Source organism: Puma concolor, chromosome E2 (genome assembly GCF_028749965.1).
Source record: "Puma concolor isolate L17-30 chromosome E2, mPumCon1.1.hap2, whole genome shotgun sequence".
Taxonomy (NCBI): Eukaryota; Metazoa; Chordata; class Mammalia; order Carnivora; family Felidae; genus Puma; species Puma concolor.
Genome location: NC_141681.1, coordinates 52,778,646 through 52,802,847, shown reverse-complemented (window position 1 = coordinate 52,802,847; position 24,202 = coordinate 52,778,646). Strand labels below are relative to the sequence as shown.

Below are 24,202 nucleotides of genomic sequence, written 5' to 3'. Positions count from 1 at the left end.
ACAACCGAGCCACCGGTGTCCTTTCACATTTTCTGGAAGCTACGTTAAAGTAGAAGGAAACCTAGAAAAGTTAATTTCAGGCAGTTTGTCTTATTTAATTTGGTATGTCTGTGTTCAGAATACCGTTTCAGCAAGTGACAACGAAAAACGTAAGACGTTTTGCATTATCGTTCTTGTTGCTATCGTGTCTTTGGAATCTGGCGCTTATCTTCTACTTAGAGCCCCTCTCCGTTTGCACCAGCTGCATTTCAAGCCTCAGTAGCCACATGTGGCCAGTGACCATCGCCTTGCACAGCCCAGCTCTAAACGCCCTAGTAAAAACCCAAAGCAAACCAAGATGGTACATTTCAGCTCCCCGTTACAAACGTTTTGAAAGCATCGGTATCCTCCCCAATCTAAAAACTAAGTCTCAGTGGGTTAAAAATGAGTGTTGACGGACACCTGGGTGGCTCTGTCGGTGGAGCTTCCAACTCTTGATTTCACCCTCAGGCCACGATCTCAACGGGTCGTGGGCTCGAGCCCCACTTTGAGCTCTGTGCTGACACTGCAGAGCCTGCTTGGGATTCACTCTCTCCCTCTCTCCCCCATTCGTTCTTTCTCCTTCTCTCTCTCTCAAAATAAATAAACTTTAAAAAAAAGATGGTGGAAAAACCATACCAGAGTCAAATTTGGGTAGTCAGAAAGTAAAACTCAAGATGAATTTTAAGGACCCGGTTAACCCAGATGAAGGCATCGGCCACTCCTTCTTGCCCAGACAGCTGCAGCTCGTTGGCCAGGGTTGGGACCTGGAGCTTCTGGGCGGCCCCTGGGTCCACACCGTGGTGCCAGTCATGCCTGGGCCTTGGCCAGCCTCCCCTGAAATGCCTGTGCTCTTTTTCTTTCCTTCCTTCCTTCAGCTCTATTTTCCCACTTCGCAGACACCTTTCTGTCCATCTAGACACATGTGTTCCCAGCCATCCGTTCCACGTTTGGAAGCATGCTTGCTCCTCCACCCAGATTTGTCTATTAGCAACATTCTGCCCCGTTTGCTCCTGTTTTATTTTATATATGTGTGTGCGCGTTTTTTTTTTTTTTTTTTTCCTCCTTGAACCATTCGGGAGTAAGTTGCTCACGTTTTGGTTCTTTACCCTGAAGTCCTTCCTCACACGCTCTGTTTTTTTATAGTCAGGTTTGGCAAGGTATAGTTTGTATCCAGTAAAATTCCTCCCATTTAGTGTAAAGTTCTATGAGTTCTGACAAACACAGAGTCATGTAGCCATCCCAAAATGTAGATTGAGGAAATTCAGTCTTCCATTGCCCCCAGAACCCTGCCCCTGTAGACTCAGTGCTCCTCCATTTTCCAGCCTTTGGCATCACTGCTCTGTTTTCTGTCTCTATAGTTTGTGTTTTCGAGAATGTTCTCTGAATAGGCGTATCCAGTAAAGATCTTTTAAACACACGTACGTGTGTCCATAACCTCTTGAATCTGCTTTTTTTCACCAGGCATAGTGCATCTGTTGAGAATAGTTGTTGAGGGTAGTTCGTTGCTGTTTGTTGGTGAGTACGAGTCCGTTGTAATGGATGGTCTTAAATTTGTCTAGTTATCAACTGAAGGAGATTTGGATTGTTTCTAGCGTGGGGCAGAAACTTAAGAATTTTCTAGCCAGCCAACCGACACAAGCTGATTTCTTTGCCTTGATGAGCCTTGGCTCACATACCTTTGCGTGTCTGTGGGTGTGAGTGCCCTATGCCGCTAAGAGGCTGCTCTGAACTTTCGGAAACTCTTGGCCTCAGTCAGGATCCATCCTGGTAGGGGAGGGCCCTGGTGTGTCTCGTCTGATGGAAAGGTCCTGGGAGTGCTCGTCTTTTCAGGCGGAGAGGCCCAGAGGGGACGCGCAGGAGGTCTGGAACAGACGTGTCCCTCTCGGCGTCTCTGAGCAAGGGCTGTACGGTTTGGGTTCGGCTTTCCTGGTGGGAATGCGGTTTTAATGTGTTTTACGTGTCACCGTCCTGCCCTCTGATGTGGTTCGGCGCCTGCTTCCGCAGCGACGTGCGTGGCTCAGGGTGGGAGATGGAGGGTAGAGAGACGAGTGCAGGGAGCTGGTCTAGACGTGGAGCTGGGGTCTGGCGAGGGGTGAGGGGAGCTGAGTCCTGCAGCGGGGGGGCCGCGTCCTCCAGCTGGCCAGTAGGCTGGGACGGGAGACTCCCGCCTGGCGTGGGGCAGGAGATGGAGGCCCTGGTCCCGAGTAGCGCCCGGCACATGCGGGGTGCTGGGCCGGCGCCAGCAGACGCTAGTGAAGACGGCACACGGGCTCGCTCTCCAGAGCCCGTGGTCTAATGGAGGAAGGGACGCTGGCCGGGTGTTCCCGACTGTTAAGTGGTACAGAGAAGCGCACGCGACAGGCATGTCTGGTCTCCAGAGGCCATCAGAGGCTGGTGGCAGGAGGCGACCCAAAGGAAGAGCAGCCGTCGGGCAGAGGAGGCAGCGCTTGCAAGGAGGGAACGATAGGGCGTCTGGGTGTGAGCTCGGGAGGCCAAGGGAGCGTGACCTCTCCGGTGGCCAGAGCTTGCCACCCCCTCCACAGGAGGGGAGGAAGCTGAGGTCAAGGTTGTTCCTGGTTAATGAGGTATAACCTTGTTAGGTTCTGCCTTCTGCCTGAGGGCATCGAGTTGCCGCTGACGGAAGGACCTAGCTTTGTGATTGATGTGTGCTAGGTCAGTGTGCAGGGGACGGTGGGAGGGAGACCAGAGACCAGGTAGGAGGCTGGGGCAGAGTCCTGGCCAGAGTCAGCGGGGCCCAGGACAGAGGGCGGATGGGCCGCTTGGGAGGTCCAGGCAGTAGCTTGGGAACAGTGTGTAGGAGAGAGACCCCAGATCGTGGCTCGGGGTTCAGGAAGTAGAGGGGGGTCCCTCACTCAGAGAGCCACGCTTGTGGCCAGTGGAGAAGGCACGTGGGGTGAAGTGTGCCCGGGTGGAGCTGAACACCTACCCGCAGCTCTCCAGATGGAGGAGTCTCCCCAGCCCCGTGCTGGCACTGACTGAAGGCTTCGGGGCGGGCAGGGCCTTGGAGCCAGGGAGGGGGGGTGGAGGCAGGGTGCCGGGGAGACCCACTGGAGAGGAACATCAAAGACCGGGGTCGGGGTGTCCAAGGCCTTAACTCTCTCATCCCCCCACGCGCCCCCCCCACCCCTCACCCCTCCCATCCTCCGTGGTCCTGATGTTAACCGGCTGTTCTCTGGAGCCCAGGGAATGCAGGGGGAGGTGCATTTGTCTGTTTTCCTTGCTCATCTATCCAACAAATGTGCGTCCGTGCCTAGCTTCTGCCGGGCACCGTCCTGGGCCCTGGGGGACGCGGTGGCGAGGAGACGGGGTCCGGTCGTTGGGCAGATCCTGATGATGCACCGGGATCGCGGAAGTGGAGGGAACGTACAAGGAGCCCAGAGGCTCTGCAGACAGGCTGCCAGGCTGCCATTCACGGGAGCCTCGGTGAGGCAACCCTGTGCTGGTCCCAAGGTGAGTGGTAGGAAGAAAAGAGTGAGAGGCATGTGCTGAGCAGGGGACACAGCACAGGCCGCAGCCACGTGCTCGGTCGAGAAGCAGAGGGGGCCCAGGGGCCAGCGCGCCAGGCGGGAAGTGGACCGAGCTTCAGGGCGGTGAAGCACGCAGGGCCGGGGCCTGCCTCACCGCTGAAAGGCACTGCTGGTTCGGGGCAGGGTCGCCCACACCGTCCCAGGCACCTGTCAAGATGCGGTTCCGGTTCAGCAGGTCGCCCTGTGCTGCTCGTTCATGCTCAGACCACTCCTCGAGTAGCGGGGCTCGAAGGGACACATGTTCTCTGTCAGTTAGTTGTTCGAGTATTCCGGCACCCTTGAAGCCACGTTCCTCCTAGACCCTGCTGTCCCCAGGTGCAGGTACCATTCCTGACAGGAGAGAGAAGAGCCGAGACCGGCCTGACATGCACCTGGAGACCCTGCTCCCACCACCCACGCTCCCGCCATCGCTGCGGGGAGGGAGGAACGGGGGGGGGGGGGGGGCGGACTTGAGCAGTGCTGGGGCTGGGATGCTAGCTGCTGAAGCATCTCTGAGCCCCATGTTAGGATCCACGAAGGCATCTGTGCTGAGGTCCCTAAGGTGGCCCGGGCCCAGGTTCAGCCGTCTCCTGGCAGGGGGCGGGGGCAGTCCCAGGACCAAACATGTAGCCACAGTGGGCCAAGGCTGGAGAAACCAGGCGTGAGCGTCCAAGAGTCCTTGCCCCTTGTGGAGTCACAAGGACCGTGCTTAATCCTCAGGTTGTGACAGCACTTGTGGAATGTTCTATACCAGGGATGCCCAAGGGACTCAGTGCTCAGGGTGGCGCCTGTGCCCGGCATGTACCAAAATTCCAGAATCCCAGAAGGAAAGGGTGTGTTTCGGCAGAAAGCACATCACTTATATAAACAGTTTGGGCACGGGACAGTAGGGTATTAGGTATAAAGTAGGTGACACGTGCTACAATGTGGGTAAACCTGGCATTTTTTAAAATGTTTTATTTATCTTTGAGAGAGCGCAAATGGGGGAGGGGTGGGGGAGGCGGGGACAGAGGATCCGAAGCAGGCTCCGCGCTGACAGCAGTGAGTCTGACGTGGGGCTCGAACTCCTGAACCCTGAGATCATGACCTGAGCTGAAGTCTAACCATCAACCGACAGCCACCCAGGCGCCCTGAACCTGGCAAACGTGTTGAGCGAGAGAAGCCAGTCGCAAAAGGCCGGGCAGTGTATGCTTTAATGAACTCTCCAGAATAGGCAGGTCATAGACATGGCAAGCAGATTAGTGGTTGCTGGGGCCCCGGACGAGGGGGAAGGGGAGTGACTGCTAATAGGTATGGGCCCTCCTTTTGGGGTGATGGGGAAGTTCCGGAACCAGATAGAGGTGGTGGTTGTACATCCTCATGACTACTTAATGCCATTGAATTATATAGTTTAAGGGGAGAAAAACAGCTGTCTTTTTTTTTTTTTTTTTTAATTTTTTTTTTTTAACGTTTATTTATTTTTGGGACAGAAAGAGAGCATGAACGGGGGAGGGGCAGAGAGAGAGGGAGACACAGAATCGGAAACAGGCTCCAGGCTCTGAGCCATCAGCCCAGAGCCCGACGCGGGGCTCGAACTCCCGGACCGCGAGATCGTGACCTGGCTGAAGTCGGACGCTCAACCGACTGCGCCACCCAGGCGCCCCTGGGTGTCTTGGTGCAAACAGGAGTGTCTGCCCCCTTCCCTGCCCCAGCTGGTCACAGAGCAGAGGCAGCAGTGGTGTGGGATGATGACTTCCGTGCCTCATGGCATGATGGTCGCGGGGTCCTTGTGTTTTAGGGTTCTCAGAAAGTTCAGTTTCCCGCGCGGGAGGCCTGGTCCCTACCTCATCCTGGTCTATCCCCTCCCCCGCTTTGTTCTCACCGGCAGATGTTGGCTGATGACGCAGAGGCGGGCGCTGAGGACGAGAAGGAAGTGGAGGAACTGAAGAAGCAGGGCATCAACCCCCTGCCCAAACCCCCCCCTGGTGTGGGCCTCCTGCCCACCCCTCCTCGGCCCCCCGGTCCCCCGGCCCCGACCTCTCCCAACGGCAGGCCCATGCAGGGCGGCCCCCCGCCCCCACCCCCACCTCCCCCTCCGCCTCCCGGGCCCCCCCAGATGCCCATGCCTGTGCACGAGCCGCTGTCCCCACAGCAGCTGCAGCAGCAGCAGGACATGTACAACAAGAAGATCCCCTCCTTGTTTGAGATCGTGGTGCGGCCCACAGGACAGTTGGCTGAGAAGCTGGGTGTGAGGTGAGTGCCCCAGGGCCCCAGATTCCGTGTGGTGGGGCTGGTCTGGCCTCAGCTGGGCTCCTCTGTGCCGGGGGTCTCACTGCAAGCCTGGTCTGGAGCCCTCCGTGACCAGCCTCACGGATGCCACCGTGTCTCCTCGAGGGCATGGCTACCATGCATGCTTTGCAGCCCCTCACAGGTGCATTTCTTCCTCCTAGGTTCCCTGGACCCGGAGGACCCCCGGGGCCAATGGGCCCCGGGCCCAACATGGGCCCCCCAGGGCCAATGGGGGGCCCAATGCATCCCGACATGCATCCCGACATGCACCCGGACATGCACCCTGATATGCACCCCGACATGCACCCCGACATGCCGATGGGTCCTGGCATGAACCCTGGCCCGCCCATGGGCCCCGGTGGCCCCCCAATGATGCCCTATGGTCCTGGAGACTCCCCACACTCTGGAATGATGCCCCCCATCCCGCCATCTCAGAACTTCTATGAAAACTTTTACCAGCAGCAGGAGGGCATGGAGACGGAGCCCGGACTCATCGGGGACGCAGGTGCGCGGGGGGCCGGGCGGGGGCTGGGAGGGGCCGCTGCGGCTCGCACAGGGGAGTGTCATCGGGGACTTGGCTTTCCTCCTTGGTCCGAGTCTTTGGAAGCATGAATCCGACTCCATCTCTGTCCCGTGAGTGGTTGAACGTTTTCAGTGACGGGATTCACCACCCCGTTGAGGTTGAAGGGAGTCCTGTGACGTGATGAGTCTGGTTTACTTGATTGTCGCTTGCTCTGCCTGGAAGCCCGAGGGGCGGGTGCGGGGTGGCATTGGGCTTTGAGGCCAAAGCGCCTTCTCCAGTGTGGGCTCCTTCCGGACGGTCCTTGGCTTGGAGCTGCTGGTGTTCTATCGACTGACCGTCTTCCTTCCGTCTTTCCTTCCCTCCTGGCTGAAACAAGAATGCGTCCTGGTAACAGCTTCAGTGTCTGACAGGGTGCTGGCCGGCCCATGGCGCTGCATCCCTGGGAAGTCACATGCCGCCTTCGGGAAGGCTGGGATGTGCCCACTGCTGCCAGGCCTGGGGTCAGAGCAAGCAGGGCAGCCGTAGGCCTTGCCTCAGCTGCATTTTAGTTCAGGGAAGCAGACAGGAGACGTGTAAATGAACACATACGCTCGTCTCAGCAGAGATCGTTTCTCGAAAAAGTAAAACAGAGAGCTTGTGGCAGACGGTCGGGGCAGAGGCAGGTTGGGAGTGGCTGTGCCGCGTGGGGATGGCCAGCAGAGGCCTCTCTGAGAAGGGAGTGTGAGTTGGGATGTGAAGGGGAAGAGGCCAAGGGGCAGAGACCCCGGTCCGTCGGCTCGGTTGAGAAAAGTAAGGGCAGCCGTGTAACTTGGGAAAGGGAAGGGACAGAAGTCCCAGCATGGGGACTCCGACGGCCCCGGTGAGGTGGCCTCATTGGAAGAATGGTAGGGTATAGGCAGAGGCATTCGAGGGGGTGGATAGTAGGGGTTGGAGTGGAATCAGGGAAGTTTCTGGAATGCTATGGAGTTGTCCTGGGCAGAGCTGGCCGTGACGGGGCAGGAAGTAGCGAGTTTGGAGAAAACGCCGTGGGGCCTACATTCCTCCTCGTGCACATGTTACAAGACAGGAGCAAATGGGGACGCCGGCCTCAAGGCAGGGTCACCTGGGCGGATGCTCACGCTGTCCCTGATGCCGAACGTCCTGCTGGAGAGAGCCAAGTTGTGGGTGCTCGGCACCCACAAGAGATCACTTCAGCCGCCCTGTTAAGCAAGAGATGCCCATTTGACAGCCGTGGGGAAACTTCGTGGGGCATCAGGGAGACCACCAGGCTGGGGGTCAGTGTGAGCCTCCCGCGTCTCGGTGGTGCTCGGAGCCACGGAGCAGTGTTTGCGGCAAGGAGCGGGAGCTTTGGAAGCGGGAGTGAGAAAGGCAGGCTGTGTGAGGGAGGTGCCGTGGTTCCCACGGGCCCCTCCTCCTTTCGTAAACGTGTAGAACGTGCATGGAAAAAGGCCTGGGTGCGGAGGAAAACCAAGTCTGGTGAGCTGTTCACAGTAGGTGCCTCTAAAGTAATTCGCCCCTATTTCCTTATCCGGAAATCTATGCGTTTGAAGTGTGCCCGCCCAGTGGTGGTTACTATATTCAGTCATACGGCCGACGAGTAGTTTGTTCTGTGCAGGGGCTACTGGGACTGTTGTTCACGGCGTGTGCCTGGCACCGCGCTAGGCTCCTGCCCCACAGTGCAGGTTTGCCCACGAAGTTCAGGGGCTAGAAGAAGGTGGCCTTTCACTTTTTCCTTCATATGCTTTGTGTATGAAATATTTACAAATCGCGTTAAGCCTTTTAGTTTCTATTAAGTTACAGATTATCCTCTTGGTAGCACCGGCCACATTTCAGATGCTCAGTAGCCCCGTGGAGGATAGTGGTAGCCAGGTCGCACTGTGCAGATACGGAATATTTCATCATTGCAGAACGTTCTACGTGTGGGGCGGCACTGACTACACGTTCTCTGTCTGCACACACGCACGCATGCACACACAGTCCCCACGTGCAGCAGGCCCCTGCCTGCCCTTCAGGAGTGAAGGCAGACCCCGACCCTCGAGCCCTGTGCTTCCTAGACGCCATGTGAGAGAGACACCCCCCCCGCCCCCGCCCTTAAATGCAACCGCATGCCCGTGAGCATTTGCAGAGTTCAGGACCCCGTAAAGGAGGGAGGGAGAAGGAGGAATCACCCGTGAGCCTCTGGATTGACATGTGGCCATAGCAACATTTCCGTTATTTCCTTTTATTTACAAGTCTTTGGTCACCGTGGCCGAGCTCATATTACGAGCTCTCTACGAGATGCAGTGTTTTTCTTTTCTGATTATTACAAAGAAATCATGAAAAGAGGGCGCATGGCTGGCGTAGTCGCAAGAGCGCGTGACTCTTGATCTTGGAGTTGTGAGTTCAAGCCTCACGTCGGGGGTAGAGCTTACCTAAATAAATAAAACTTAAAAAAAGAGGAAAAAAGAAACCATAAACTGAATGCTCCTCACCGGTAATTAGAACAGATTAGAAGCACGTGGGGGCCCCTCTCTCCCGAGTCTCGCTCCCAGAGGACTGTTTTCTGTCTGTCTGCAAAGCCTTTTCGTTGCATTTCGTAAACATGTGTACGACGTTGCGTCTTGTTTTCACTTCATGAGCATTTGCCCCCCCACATCACTAAATCGTGCTGTGAACCCCATTTTTCAGTGGCTGCATCCTGGGTGGGGAGACCCCCGTTGGCTGCTCCGTCCCCTGCTGTTGGGCCTTCTGTGGGGACCCTCCTGGGGAGGGTAGGAAGGGACGGGCTGCACATCGTCACCCATTGCCATCAGGGGGTGGGGGTTCTCCAGTTAAGGGCGCGCAGGTGGGATGGAGCTGGTGCCGCAAGGCCCTTCCCGACACGAGCCCTCGGTTCTTCCCTGCCACAGAGGACTACGGGCACTACGAAGAGCTGCCGGGGGAGCCTGGGGAGCACCTCTTCCCCGAGCACCCTCTGGAGCCCGACAGCTTCTCTGAGGGAGGGCCCCCAGGCCGGCCGAAGCCGGGCGCCGGTGTCCCCGACTTCCTGCCCTCAGCCCAGAGGGCCCTGTACCTGAGGATCCAGCAGAAGCAGCAGGAGGAGGAGGAGAGAGCGAGGAGGCTGGCTGAGAGCAGCAAGCAGGACCGGGAGAATGAGGAAGGCATGTGTCCTCCCCAGGGGCAGGGGCTTCCCCTGACAGGCACAGGCCCCCCAGGCCGCTGTGCCGTGGAGAGGTGGGGAAGGCCTAGCTGGGTTTTGTGTCGGAAAGGAGCTTGTGGCCAGAGAGGACCCCTGCCCAGGGCCGTGGAGCCGGGCTGGAGCCGCTGCATCGCATGTCCCTGAGGAAATTGGAAGTCAGGGCTGCCTTTCTGTATCTTGGGGGTCGAGAGAGAGCCTGATCCCATTGAGGAGGGAGGTGGGCTGGTCCCTGGAGGAGACAGCAGCCAACAGGATTTCCCTTCTGAGCCCTTAGAGAGGAGGCTCACCGCTCTCCTTTGCCTAGACCATGCTCTCAGGAAGTCAGCAGATGACAGCCAGTTGCTGACATAAACCAGTAATAAGCACAGTCCCAGCTGCCAGGTCACTTGGTGCCACACAGCGGATCTGATGGCATCCAGCCCAGGAGGAAATGGGGCGGACAAATGGTGTCTAGAACCAGGAGCTGGAGCCTGGGAGCAGGTGGGGACAGTGGGAAGAGGGGGCCACACCCTCCCTCGGTGGCTCCGGTGTCACCTGCCCAGAAGGTTGGACTTGGGCCAGTTTCTGAGTCTGCCCACCTGGCCCCGTCTCTTACCAGCCGGTGACTGGTAACCTTCGCCGGGATATGGTAACGCTTCGAGGGGCCTGGGGGCCAGTGTCTGTGAGCCCCAAGCGCAGAAAGAGCGGAGTCAGTGCTAGGTGCTCCCAGGCGCCCAGGGCAGGGCCTGCCATGCTGGGACCTGAGCCCATGGCAGGTGAGGACGAGGTGTCGGAGCCCCAGGCTGGGATCCTGAGCTCAGTCCTCGCTCTGCCCTCGATCTCAAGGTACCGTCCATGCCTCCGCTTTCTCGTCTGTCAAATGGGCGTGATAGTAACACTGCCTTCTGGGTGGTCATGAGAATTAATAAGATAGAGCACATGGGGAAGGATCCAGAAACAGTAGCCAGTGATCTCCCAGGCTTGGTGCTCAGCCCACCTGAGTTTCGTGGCTGTTCGTAGCAGCCCGCAGAGGGAGGGGTTTTTAGGAAAGGAGAAACTGAGGTTCTGAGAGGTAAGAGGCAGAGGAGCCGTTCACCCAGCGGGCCGCTGTGGGTCTGCGGACTGGTGGCGGTGGCGGTGGCCGCTCATCTTCCTGTACTTCTGTTCTTGCTCAGGTGACACCGGAAACTGGTACTCAAGTGATGAGGATGAGGGCGGGAGCAGCGTCACCTCCATTCTTAAGACCCTGAGACAGCAGACGTCCAGCAGACCCCAGGCTTCCGTCGGGGACCTGAGCAACAGCGGGCTGGGGGATCCCCGCCTCCAGAAAGGACACCCCGCGGGAGGCCGGCTGGCCGACCCTCGCCTCAGCCGGGACCCCAGACTCACCCGCCATGCCGAGGCTTCCAGCGGGTCTGGCCCAGGAGACGTGGGGCCCTCCGACCCTCGGCTGGCTCGCTCCCTGCCCAACCCAAAGCCCGAAGGCGGCCTTCATTCCAGCCCTGCAGGCCCCAGCGGCTCCAAAGGGTCTGGACCACCCCCTGCAGAAGAGGAGGAAGGGGAGCGGGCCCTGCGGGAGAAGGCCATGACCATTCCCCTGGACCCTCTCCCTGGGCCCCCGTTGCGGGACCCACGGTCACAGCTGCAGCAGTTCAGCCACATCAAGAAGGACGTGACCCTGAGCAAGCCGAGCTTCGCCCGCACTGTGCTCTGGAATCCTGAGGACCTGATCCCTCTGCCCATCCCCAAGCAGGACGCGGTGCCCCCCGTCCCCGCAGCCCTGCAGTCCATGCCCACCCTGGATCCCAGGCTGCACCGTGGCGCTGCCACAGGACCTCCCAACCCCCGACAGCGCCTGGGCGCCTCCACAGACCCCGGCGCGTCCAGCTCCAACCTGCCCGACTTCGAGCTCCTCTCTCGCATCCTTAAGACTGTTAATGCCACCGGCCCCTCGGCGGCCCCTGGCTCCAGCGACAAGCCCAGTGACCCCCGGGTGCGGAAGGCACCTACCGACCCTCGGCTCCAGAAACCAGCAGACTCTGCTGCCTCCTCCCGGGCTGCCAAGCCCGGCCCCGCCGAAGCACCCTCTCCAGCCGCCAGCCCCAGCGGGGAGTCCTCCCCACCAGCCACCGCCCCCTATGACCCCCGAGTGCTGGCTGCCGGCGGGCTGGGCCAGGGCAGCGGGAGTGGGCAGAGCAGCGTGCTGAGTGGCATCAGCCTCTACGACCCCAGGACTCCCAACGCAGGTGGCAAAACTGCGGAGCCAGCCGCCGATGCGGGCACCCAGCCCAAAGGCTCTGAGGGCAATGGCAAGAGCTCGGCCGCCAAGGCCAAGGAGCCCCCATTCGTCCGCAAGTCCGCCCTGGAACAGCCTGAGTCCGGGAAGCCCGGTGCAGACGGGGGCACTGCCACAGCCACAGACCGATACAACAGTTACAACCGCCCCCGGCCCAAGGCCTCCGCGGCCCCCACCGCCACACCGGGTGCCCCGCCACCAGAGGGTGCCCCGCCCCAGCCTGGCGTGCACAACCTGCCTGTGCCCACCCTCTTTGGGACTGTGAAACAGACGCCCAAGACGGGCTCTGGAAGCCCATTTGCTGGCAACAGCCCAGCCCGCGAGGGCGAGCAGGACGCGGGGTCCCTGAAAGATGTTTTTAAAGGCTTTGACCCCACTGCCTCCCCCTTTTGCCAGTAGTGTTAAGCTGGAGTCAAGCGCTCCCCGCACCCCACCCTTCCCAGGGCAATATTTAAGGGTAGCAACCAGAGTTGGGAACTTGGGGGGAGGGGGGCTCTGGGTGGTTCCCCCCCCTTTTTTTTCTCTCCCTCCCCTTTTCTTTCTTTTTTAATAGTACTTTCTTTGCAACGTATAAATTGTATATAACCATTTTCAGTCAGTTCTGGTCAGTGCTGCGGGGCTCCCAGGCTCCCGCCAAGGAAACCTACTTGTGCACATGAACAGTTGGAAGTCCCCGGGGCCTCAGCCCCAGCGGGCGCTTCCTCTGGCCAGGCTCAGTTATCAGGGACTCTCTGAAGGCTGGAGCCCCAGTCTGGTGGCTGGAGGTCCAGTGGGTTTTCTGGGCAAAGCTGGGCCCCCCTCCTCCTCCCCACCACCCCCCCCCCAGCCCACACCCGAGGACAAAGGGAACAGTAGGTGTCAGAAGGCACTGAACGCTGCTCACCCCGTGTGAGCGAGGAGAGATGAAGCCGAGACCGTGGGCAGACCCTGCGTCGAAGCAGGTCCAGGCAATTCTAGAACCCCATCCCCTCTGCAGTGGGCCGGCCCCGACGATCCGCTTCAGGGGCCCGGGGAAGGAAAGAATTTGAAAGAAAGGCAGAGAGCCCTTGGAAGCTGTCTGAGCTGGGAGAGGCACAGCCATTTCTGCTCCCGTCTCCTGTGGATTCGCACACTGGCTTCCCTGCTGCCCTCCGTCCAGAGTTCGTCCTCAGACCTGTGCCCTCCGCCCACATCAGAAGACTCCAGGGTGAGAGACGAACCTGGAGACGGCAGGGCTGGTGTGGGGCGGCATCCCCCAAAAGCTGCCTCCAGGAGGCAGCCTCCGCAGACCGCGTGTTTTCTGTCAGTATTAGCTCTCGTTTTGTCCCGTCGCGGCCACACCGTCCTCCCCTCAGCCCGGGGTCTTTCCTGGTCCCCCGAAGCCAGAGCACCCAGTGTGCCGGCCCCAGCCCCTCTGGGGACAGCTCAAGGATCCGTGGCATGGCCGCTCCGCCAGGCTCCCGACAAGAGCCCCGGGGGGTTCTTGCAAAGTGTTTCTGTTCTCCGCTTGCTTTGAACCTCCTCCCACCGCGTCTGATGTAGGGCCCGTGGTTTTAGTGTGTTTTTCTTCCCAGCTAACAGGTGCACGGGTTCAGAGGTATGTCACAGTGTTGGATTTGGGGGGCTTGAGGAAAGGGCAGGAGACTAGCCAGGGCAGGGTGGGGGGCTGCTGGGCCTTCTCTAGGAGTGAACTGGCAGGACCCCCACTTGCAGGTGGAGGGCGTGGAACCAGAAGCCTGCATCCTGCTCCCCTCCTCCGGCTGAGCCGGGATGGGAGCAGAAACATCTGCACTGGACTCCCCGCCCCCCCCCCCACCTGCCCCAGGCCCCTGGCTGAGGTCCAGCCCCATCCACAGAGCTCCAGAAAAGGCTCACCCTGTGGATGGGACCTGGGGAGGCCGGCCCATGGCTCCGGGGTCCTTCCTACCTGTGCATAAGCAGGTGCTGGCCATCTCTTGCCTTGCTCTTGTCCCATCACCCCAACTGCCTTGCTAAAGGCCCCCATCTCTTTCTTGCTAATAATGAAGAAAACTGGTGATCCAGCCAGAGGGTTCCCCTCCCACCACCTTGGGGTGGGAGGTGAATGAGGCTCCTGTACCAAACCCCTCTCCCCCGGAAGAAAAACTGTCCAGTTTGGGGCCAGAAGCACGGGTGGGAAGAGGCAGCCCGCAGGGTCAGTGCGCCGTGATCAGGTTGGTTTGGTTCGTCTCTGTCTATTTCTTTTTGTGGATTTTAAACAATCATTAGTGAGATTTTTCTTCAGCCACCGGTGTTGGCCTTGAAGCAGAGGGCTGCAGCCCTTGATGTTTGTAAAATAAGTAAAGATACACAGTGTGGCTGTGGGTTTTTTGTTTTTTGGGTTTTTTTCCCTTCTCTCTCTCCCTCCTTTGAGAATTTTCTTTTGTAAAAGCAAAATTAAATACTTTTTTAAAACCGAAATCTGTGGATGAAATAGAAGCTGGAACCCTCCTCTAGGAATATTCAGCCTAAGAACCTCACGGGACTATGAATTCCCCCCAAAATTTTCATTTGCCATCAGGCCAAGCTTTTAAAAACAAAATGTTCTCTAACCAGGATTGTAACAAAAGTGTAAATATTACTTCAGAGTTGAAAGTTGATGGTGCAAATATGTATATAACGTACTGTATTTTTACAATGATCATCGCATGACTGTCCCAGCTCCCTTTTTGTACTCCTTCTCTGTCTTCCAGAAATGTCACCTGCCCTTTCTCCTGTGGTCTCTTAATCCAGTAATTGTATTACTGCCATTAAAGGATGCAGTTATTTTAAAAACCCTGCGGTCTCGCCTCTCTGTGCCGCTCCCACCATCCCCCACCCTGGGAATGAGAAAACCTGGATCGGTTCTCGCGGTGGCCGGCCCCCAGGGTTGCATTCGTGATGACCTCATGGGATTGGGGCCTCTGAACCGCCTCTGCTTTCCTTAGTGGTTGGCACCTGCCTCCCACGGTTCCTGAACCCCTGCTTTGGGCCAGTCCCTGCATTCAGAGATACAGCGGTGAGCTGCACGGCCCTGCCCCCGTCCAGCCCACGGAAGGGGCCAGTGTGTACTTGCAAGACCCCCGGGCTGGCTCCTGGGGATGCGCCAAAATGGGAGCCCTGACCAGCACAGACTAAATGCGTGCGTCTCCTCACAATTCATATGTTGACACCTGCTTTCCCACCCCCACCCCCACCCAATGCCATGGTATTAGGAGGTGAGGCCTTTGGGAGGTGATGAGGTCAGGAGGGTGGAGCCCTTCCACTGCTTGCTGGTCTAGGCTGCTAAGCTCTAAGTTCATGTCACAACCTCAGGATGCGATCTTTGAATTTCTTCCAATTCATCCATTACTGAGTAAGGTTGATTTCACCTGCAACTCAAAGTTCCCGACTCCCCTTGGCTTCAACAGCCAGGAGTCCAGCATTTCTGGAAGGTCAACAGGGCAGTTCAGGGTTGGTCAGCTTGGAGTGAGTTGTGAATTCACACAGGTCCTGACCGGTTTTCAGACTGTCGGTCACCCCCTTGTGATCGCAAGATGGCTAGAGCGCCTGACAGCCTTCGCCTCAGCCAAGTGTGGGAGCAGGGAAGGAATTCTTCTGTACCTTCTCAGGAGCAAGGGAACAGTTCTGGAAGTCCCTCAGGACCCTCCCTGTCCGGTCTTGTCAGCCAGGATCAGATTGTGCGCCCCGTCCTGTGTTGGTCCCAGGGAAGAGGAGAACAGAAGTCTTGTGTTTAGTCGTTAACAACGACAAAGATCCAGCATCCTGAGGCTGAGCCCACGAGGCTCTGTAAGGTGGGGGGAGGCACAGGGGTTGACAGTTACAGTGACAATACAGCCAGCAGTCAGGCATGGGCACGCACCCATGGTGCATCAGATCCCGTCGGCGCCCCTGGGCTCCTGCTGAGGTGACCCACCGGCCTGGGGCAGGGCCCTGCAAGGGGAAGGGAGCTGGTGCCTGGGTCACGTTGGCAGGTCCTGGAGATCCTCGAAGGCAGTGCTGCAGACACAGGGAGAGAATCTGGAGAGTCTGTGTTCAAGTAAGGTAGTGACTGGGTCATGCAGACCAGAGCCTAGAACCTTCTTTCTCGCGGGCGTAGGAAAGGGATTGGCTAGGGCGAGCCTGCTGGGATGACAAAGCAACGGGAACAGGCAGCTGGGGAGCCAATAGACTTGAGACTTGGGGAGGAGATAGGGGTCGGTCACAGTCACACGTGGTGGGTGACCGCGAGGGATCAGAGAAGATGTCTGGTCAGCCCAGTGGAAGGGAGAGATGGCACCTCAGAGGAGGACGTGGTCTGGGAACTGGCCGAAAGCAGCTGTGGTCACAGGCTGGGGGGCTCCTGCACAGAGCTGGTCAGGAGAGTTGCAGGAACAGGTGGCATCTCCAGAAGTGCATGAAGCCCTGAGTATCACTGTTGGAGGAAGAAATGGAGCCTGAGGACAGAAGTGGCCATTGGGCAGCGGCTGGTGATTGAGGCCAAGAGCTGTGTCAAGAGCCTTCCACTTTCACCCAATTCCTGGGGCATTAGGACCGGCAACCATGCCAGGTTGTCCTCAGGCACCTGACCCCGCCCACGGCCTGGATTCCACAGGTGTGAACATGGTACCATACACGCTTTATCACAGTTCAGCCATCTGCCCATCCCCCTCTCCACCCATCCATCATATTTGGATGCATTTCAAAACAACTTGCAGGGGCGCCTGGGTGGCGCAGTCGGTTAAGCGTCCGACTTCAGCCAGGTCATGATCTCACGGTCCGGGAGTTCGAGCCCCGCGTCGAGCTCTGGGCTGATGGCTCAGAGCCTGGAGCCTGTTTCCGATTCTGTGTCTCCCTCTCTCTCTGCCCCTCCCCCGTTCATGCTCTGTCTCTCTCTGTCCCAAAAATAAATAAACGTTCAAAAAAAAAGAAAAATTAAAAAAAAAACAACTTGCAGACATCAGAACGCAGAGTTCAATATTCACAGTCCTTTTTTTTTTTTTTTTTTAATGTTTATTTTTGAGAGAGACAGCGAGAGCAGGGTAGGGACAGAGAGAGAGGGAGACACAGAATCCGAAGCAGGCTCCAGGCCCTGAGCGGTCAGCACAGAGCCCGACGCGGGGCTCGAACTTACAGACTGCGAGATCATGACCTGAGCCGAAGCCGGATGCTTAACCGACTGAGCCACCCAGGTGCCCCTAGGATTACTTTTTTAAAAATGTTTATTTATATTGAGAGGAAGAGTGTGCTTGAGCGAGGGAGGGGCAAAGAGAGAGGTAGAACGAGAAAGAGAGAGAGAGAATCCCAAACGCAGAGCCTGACAGGGGAGGGACTTGAACTCACAAACTGTTAGGTCAGGACCTGAGCTGAAATCGAGGACCAGATGCTTCACCGACTGAGCCACCCAGGTTCCCCGTGAGGATCTGTTAAGACTAGTATAGAAACAACTGTTTAAGATGGGGAGTGTATCAGTTGTGTTAGTAAGGAAGGATGGGCAAGGTTATGCTGCAGAAACACAAACTCCCAAATCGCAGTGGCTCATTCATGGGTCGGCCGGAAGCTCTGCTCATCATAGCCACTGAGGAAGGGACCCGCGCTGAGGCTCCGCCCCTGAAACCACTTGGTGAGGGAAGGCGGAGGATAGCACCCCCCCCCCCCCCCCCCCCAGCCCTTAACTGCTTCTTTCCCAAAGCCATGGACTTCACATCTGTTGCGTTTCATTGGCTAAAGCGGGTTCCGGCCAAACTTCCAGGGGTATCGGGAGGTGCTATTCTGCTGTGGGGCCGGAAGACGGACAACTGGAGCTGCTTGGAGACCAGCGCTAATGCCTCCACACCAGCCCTCCCAGGTTCTCCCAGGCATCCTCCTTGCCTGCAGGGGTCCTGCCACGGGCTACAGTAGCCAGCTGAGGAAGTATGCTGGCCTGGAGAAGGTGTCTTCCACTGCCCAGGAGCGTCGCTCACCCAAAGCCCCAGCACCTGAAATTCACCGCGACATTTGCATGGAGGCCACGCCCCGACAGGCCGCTCCAGCCAATGAGTGAGTGGGGTGGGGCTGGGGATGGCGTTCTCCGGGGGATCCGGGTGGAGAGAGCCGGAAAGCACTCAGGAGCTAGTCCTGGATCAGGGCCCCACCCTATCCCCTCATTTAAACGTAATTAATTACCTCCTTAAAGGTCCCCTCTCCAAATGCAGCCACACTAAAGGTTAGGGCTTCAACAAATGAAATTTTGAGAGGACACAATTCAATCCGTCGCACCCACCCTGCCCCATTCCACCATATCCCTCCAAAAGATGATTTGAAAGGCAAAATCTTTTAAGCATTCCTTCTTAATTTCTTCTGGTGGTTACTCTGTTTCTCTTAAACTGTGTCAGCTTTAGGTGTTTTTTTATCGACTTCCTGCTCCCTCCCCTCTTCCTTACTTTCTGGTTTGTCTTGTAACTTTACACACTATGACACATTCCCTGTGCCCTATTCTCTCAACCAGCACTGCCCATTAATTAGAATGTTCTGCAGGGATGGAAATGGACTCTCTCCTTGCTGTCCAGTATGGCAGCCGCTGGGCCCATGTAGAGACACTGAGCACTTAAGCCCAGGTACTGGATTTTAATTTTTGGTTAATGTGAATTTATATGTGCATAGGCCATGTAGGGGTGCCTGGGTGGCTCCGTTGGTTAAGTGACTGACTCTTGATCTCAAGATTGTGAGTTCAAGGGTGCCTGGGTGGCTCGGTCATTTAAGATCTGACTTTAGCTCAGGACATGATCTCACGGATCGTGAGTTTGAGCCCCGGATCAGGCTCTGTGCTGACAGCTTGGATCCTGGAGGCTGCCAAGGGCTCTGTGTCTCCCTCTCTCTCTGCCCCTCCCTTGCTCATGCTCTGTCTCAAAAATAAACATTAAAAAAATTTTTTTAATTGAAAAAAAAAAAAGATTGTGGGTTCAAGCCCCATGCATTGGGCTCTGCGCTGAGTGTGAAGTTAAAAAAATAAATAAGGGGCACCTAGATGGCTCACTTGAGTGTCCAACTGTTGATTTCAGCTCAGGTCATGATCCTAGAGTCCTGGGGATCAAGCCCTGTATGGGGCTCCAGGCTCAGCATGGGGTCTGCTTAAGATTCTCTCTCTCTTCCTCTGCCCCCTGACCCCACCACCGTTCACGGACTCTCTCTAGATAAATAAATAGGCCCATGTGCCCAGTGGCTGCCATGTGGGACAGCACAGCCCTAAATCCTACATACAGCACGGGACTTCCCAGCTCTTAAAGTGATCACAATTACCAATTTGCTTTCCTCTCCAGACCTCCCACCTCCTGGCAACTTGTATTCATGGTCAGGCTTGGTAACCGTGTTTGCCACCGTAATAAATTATCACAAACTTAAGGGGCTTAAAAATAATGCAAATGTATCCTGTTATGGTCCTGAAAATCAGAAGTCTAAAATCAAGGTGTTAAGCAGGGTCGTGTTCTTCCTGGAGGGTTCAGGAGAGAATTCATTTCTTTGCCTTCTCCAGCTTCTAGAGTCCTCCTGCAGTGCTTGGCTCCTGGCCCCTTACTTCTGTCCCTCTGACCTCTTGCTCCTGTTGTCACATCTCCCACTATTAACTGGCCCTCTGGCCTCCCTCTTGTATATGTGCTGCCGAAGCGAGCACATCCCTCTTATAAAAGCCTTTAATGCGCCCCTAATTCCTGGAACCCAAGAACGCTACGGTATAGGGCAAAAGGAAATTTGCTGGTGGGATTAAGTAAGGGTCATGAGATGGGGACACAATCCTGCGTTATCTGGGTGGGCCTGATGTCATCACAAGGACCCTCAATAAATACGAGGCAGGAGGGGGGCACCTGGGTGGCTTAGCTGGTTAAGTATCTGACTGCGGCTCAGGTCATGATCTTGTGGTTTGTGAGCTTGGAGCCTGATTCGGATTCTGGGTGTGTGTATGTCTCTCTCTGCCCCTCCCCCACTCACACTCTGTCTCCTTCAGAAGGAAGGAAGGAAGGAAGGAAGGAAGGAAGGAAGGAAGGAAGGAAGGAAGGAAGAAAGAAAGAAAACAGATGCATTGGGGCGCCTGGGAGCTCAGATGGTTAACCATCTGACTTCAGCTCAGCGCATGATCTCCCGGTTTGTTGGTTCGAGTCCCACATTGGGCTCACTGCTATCAGCATGAAGTCGGCTTGGGATCCTCTGTCCCCCTCTCTCCCTCCCTCTACCCTGCTCACGCTCTCTCTCTCTCAAAAATAAATAAACATTAAAAATTTGGGGGGCGCCTGGGTGGCTTCATCGGTTGAGTGTCCGAACTCGGCTCAGGTCATGATCTCGGGTCTGTGAGTTCGAGCCCTGCATCGGGCTCTGTGTTGACAGCTCGGAGCCTGGAGCCTCCTTCAGATTCTGTGTCTCCTTCTCTCTCTGCCCCTCCCCCACTGACACTCTGTCTCTGTCTCTCAAAAATAATGAATAAACACTAAAAAAAATTTTTTTTAATAATAATAGCCAGTAAGAAATATAAAGGTAAAGCATGCCTTCACATAGAATGGGGGTAAAGTGGGGTGAGAGAAAAACATTTTAATAGAGTTGAGTTACCCAACGGCTTATGAACTGCGGAATGGTGTAATAAGCTTTTCTTGCAAGATTATCACAGATCAGTGAATAAAGAAAATTCATCCCCTACAAAAAGACAAAAAAAAAAAAAAAAGTGAAAACATTAAGTTAACTGAAAGAAGCCAGACAGGGGCTCGTGGGTGGTTCAGTCAGTTAAACGTCCGACTTCGGCTCAGGTCATGATCTCGCTGTTCGTGGGTTCGAACCCCACGTCAGGCTCTGTGCTGACAGCTCAGAGCCTGGAACCTCCTTCAGATTCTGTGTCTCCCTCTGTCTGCCCCTTCGCCACTTGCTCTCTGTCTCTTGCATTGTCTCAAAAATAAATAAACGTTAAAAACAAATTTCATAAAAGAAGTTTATTTAGGGGCGCCTGGGTGGCGCAGTCGGTTAAGCGTCCGACTTCAGCCAGGTCACGATCTCGCGGTCCGTGAGTTCGAGCCCCGCGTCAGGCTCTGGGCTGATGGCTCGGAGCCTGGAGCCTGTTTCCGATTCTGTGTCTCCCTCTCTCTCTGCCCCTCCCCCGTTCATGCTCTGTCTCTCTCTGTCCCAAAAATAAATTTAAAAAGTTGAAAAAAAAATTTTTTTTAAATAAAAAAAAAAAGAAGTTTATTTATATTAATTAAAAAAAAAAGAAGAAGCCAGACACACAAGCTCCCCCCCCCAACATGTCCAGAACAGGGGCTCTGTCGGAAGAGCCGGTGACTCTCTCGATCTCAGGGTCGTGAGTTCGAGCCCCACGATGGGTGTAGAGATTACTTAAAAATAAAATCTTCAAAAAAAAAAAAAAAAAAAAGACCATTACAGTGAGGAGGCTGTTCTGACCTCAAGAGGTCTCTGCAGGTGTCTCCAGCTCAAACAGGAAAGGGCATTGCTTCTCTATGGTGAGCTGGGTTGGCAGTTGGGGAAGTTGGTTTGGAGAGAGGAAATAAGTCACCAGTGTGGTTTGACAGGAAACGTGTCCTTCTGTGGTCAGCGGTCTTGGGAGATGCTGGCAAAGGGACATGTCCCACATTTCCAAGCTCAGTTAGCACTTGGAGAACTGAGGTTTGAAGCCAGCGGGGGCCGGGGGAGAGTAGCCTAAGGTTTGGTCGAGGGGGAGACAGAGGGTAACGGTGAGCACCTGGTCAGAGGAAATGTTACAGTTGTGTCGCAGGACTTAGAGAGCAACCTGAATAAAATGCTTGGTTTGTGGGTCACATGACCTGCCCTGTGATCCCTCAACACACGCTCAAAAGTCCTGCCACAAAAGCCGACCCTTTGTCTCTGGTTCATTGTTGTGGCCACGGTGGTTGGAACGGGGTCTGACATCAGGTCAGCTCTTTTTTCTTTTTATTTATTTTTTATTTATTTATTTTTATTTATTTATTTTTTTTTTATTTTTTTTTCAACGTTTATTTATTTTTGGGACAGAGAGAGACAGAGCATGAACGGGGGAGGGGCAGAGAGAGAGGGAGACACAGAATCGGAAACAGGCTCCAGGCTCTGAGCCATCAGCCCAGAGCCCGACGCGGGGCTCGAACTCACGGACCGCGAGATCGTGACCTGGCTGAAGTCGGACGCTTAACCGACTGCGCCACCCAGGCGCCCCTCTTTTTTCTTTTTAAAGCTTATTTATTATTATTATTATTATTATTATTATTATTATTTTAAATGTGCATTTAGTTTTGAGAGAGAGAGAGCGCGCGTGCGAGAGAGGGAGGGGCAGAGAGAGAGGGAACGGACGATCCCAAGCAGGCTCCAGGCTCTGGGCTGTCAGCAGAAAACCCGATGCAGAGCTCGAACTGAGCTGAAGTCAGATGCTCAGGCAACTGAGCCCCCGGGGAACCAAAGTTTATTCATTTTGAGAGAGAGTGCACTTGTGAGTGGGATGGGGAGGGGAGGGGAGGGGAGGGGAGGTGGGGGATGGGCAGAGAGCTAGGGAGAGACAGAAACCATGGGATCACGATTCGATCCGATCCCACGAACTGTGAGATCATGACCTGAGTTGAGATCAAGAGTTGGACACAAAACCAACTGAGCCACCCAAGCACCCCCAGGTCAGCTGTTGATAAAAATATATTTAAAAATTGGGAGGGGGGCGCGGGGGGCGCCTGGGTGACTCAGTCAGTTGAGCGTCCGACTCTGGATTTTGGCTCAGGTCATGATCTCATAGTTTGTGAGACTGAGCCCCACATCAGGTTCCATGCTGATGGTGCAGAGCCTGCTTGGGATTCTCTCTGTCCTTCTCTCTCTGCCTCTCCCCTGCTTGCTCTCTCTGTCTCTCTCTCTCAAAAGAAGTCAACTTTAAAAAAATGTTTTTTAATTTATTGAGATGTAATTGACATAGAACATTGCGTAAGTTTAAGACACAACATGTTGCTTTGATCCTCACTGATTACATATATACATGTGTATATGTCTACACACACACACACACACACACACTTATATATAGTATTTCAATAGGATTACCACTGTAACGTTAGCTAACACCTCCATCATGTCACACAATTTTCATTTCCTTTTCGTGGTGAGTAAATATATATCCTGTAAAAGAATACCAATGCCCGCTTCCTGCCTCCCATCCGCAGATATGGCTGCGTTGGTCTGGGATGAGGCTGGAGCGTTAACTTGTCTTTAAAGCTCCCGGACAGTTCGTGTATTAGCACCACTGATCAAATTACAAGTGCAGAGGCAGCTGGCCAACATCACGATCTGTCTCTTTAAGGAGGATTTGTTTTCTCTGCCCTGACCCTTTCTGGCATTCATTTCTCTTTCCCTTCTCATCAGCCTAAACCATTTCACCAGCCAAGAATGTGAAAAATGTGTCTCCAATATTTTCTGTTCCACTTAATCCCATTTAATGCTTAGCATTCATTGCCAGCAGGCAGGCTGTTACAGCCCAGTTGAACTCCCTCCCAAGTTCAACCCCCTCCGGAGCTCCCAACTTGCCTCCCCCTCCATAAAATCTGAGCTCTTCTCACTGGGAGATAAAGATCAGGTCTCGGAGACAAGGTTCCAGAGGGGGATGGAGAGCTACGGAAGGGTTTCAGCTAGAGACACACCACTAGCTGCTCATTTAAAACATCCTCTCTGGGATGCCTGGGTGGCTCAGTCAGTTAAATGTCGGACTCTTGATCTCGGCTCAGGCCATGATCTCATAGTCTGTGAGTTCAAGCCCTGCGTTGGGCTCTGCGTTGACAGAGCAGAGCCTGCTTGGGATTCTGTCTCTCTCTCTCTCTCTCTCTGCCCCTCCCCTGCTCAGCCCTTTCTCTCTTTCAAAATAAATACTTAAACATACGCTAAAGACATATATGTCAGTTCATGCTACCCCTCAGTTCAAACTCTCCCCAGCTCCCATCACACTTAAAATTAAAGAGGAAGCCTTCACTGTGGCCCACGAGACACCAACAACCTGACTCTCCATCTGGCTTTGACTTCCTCTCCTCTCCTCTCCCCTTGCTCCAACCATGCGGGGCCCCCTGGCTATTCTTCCAGCACATCAAGCACACTCCAGCCTCAGGGCCTTTGCACTTGCTATCTATCCCCTCTGTTTGGAATACTCCTCCTCCTCACCACCTCATCGATAACTCTCTGTCACTCATATTGCCACTCATATGTCACATCCTCAACACTCAGAAGCTTAAAATAATAAACACGTATTATTGTGTTTAGTTTCTGTGTATCAGGAAGTACCCGCAGGAGCAGCTTAGCTGGGGAGGTTCTGGCTTGGGATTTCTCATGAGGTTCTGGTCAGGGCTGTGGTCCCCCAAGGGCTTGACGGGGACTGGAGAACCTTCCAAGGAAATTCGCTCATGTGGCCGGCAAGCTGGTGCTGGCTACTGGCCTGTTCACCAGGCTGTTTGTATGTCCTCACGATGCGG

The 24,202-nt window shown here is 55.4% G+C and overlaps 1 protein-coding gene across 7 annotated transcripts in view; it reads left to right on the top strand.

Annotated features, from left to right (window-relative positions):
- Window positions 1-14,564, top strand: part of ZC3H4 (zinc finger CCCH-type containing 4) — a 44,728-nt gene extending 30,164 nt beyond the window's left edge. For 6 of the 7 annotated variants that reach the window (XM_086690203.1, XM_086690204.1, XM_086690206.1 and 3 more), the window contains 4 exons: window positions 5,416-5,780; window positions 5,978-6,321; window positions 9,228-9,479; window positions 10,672-14,564. In XM_086690203.1, coding sequence (XP_086546329.1) covers window positions 5,416-5,780; window positions 5,978-6,321; window positions 9,228-9,479; window positions 10,672-12,191 — 2,481 coding nt within the window. In that variant the 3' untranslated portion in view covers window positions 12,192-14,564. The remainder of the gene's footprint in view (window positions 1-5,415; window positions 5,781-5,977; window positions 6,322-9,227; window positions 9,480-10,671) is intronic. The other variant, XM_086690208.1, reaches the window with a different exon arrangement.
- The last annotated feature ends 9,638 nt before the right edge of the window (window positions 14,565-24,202 follow it).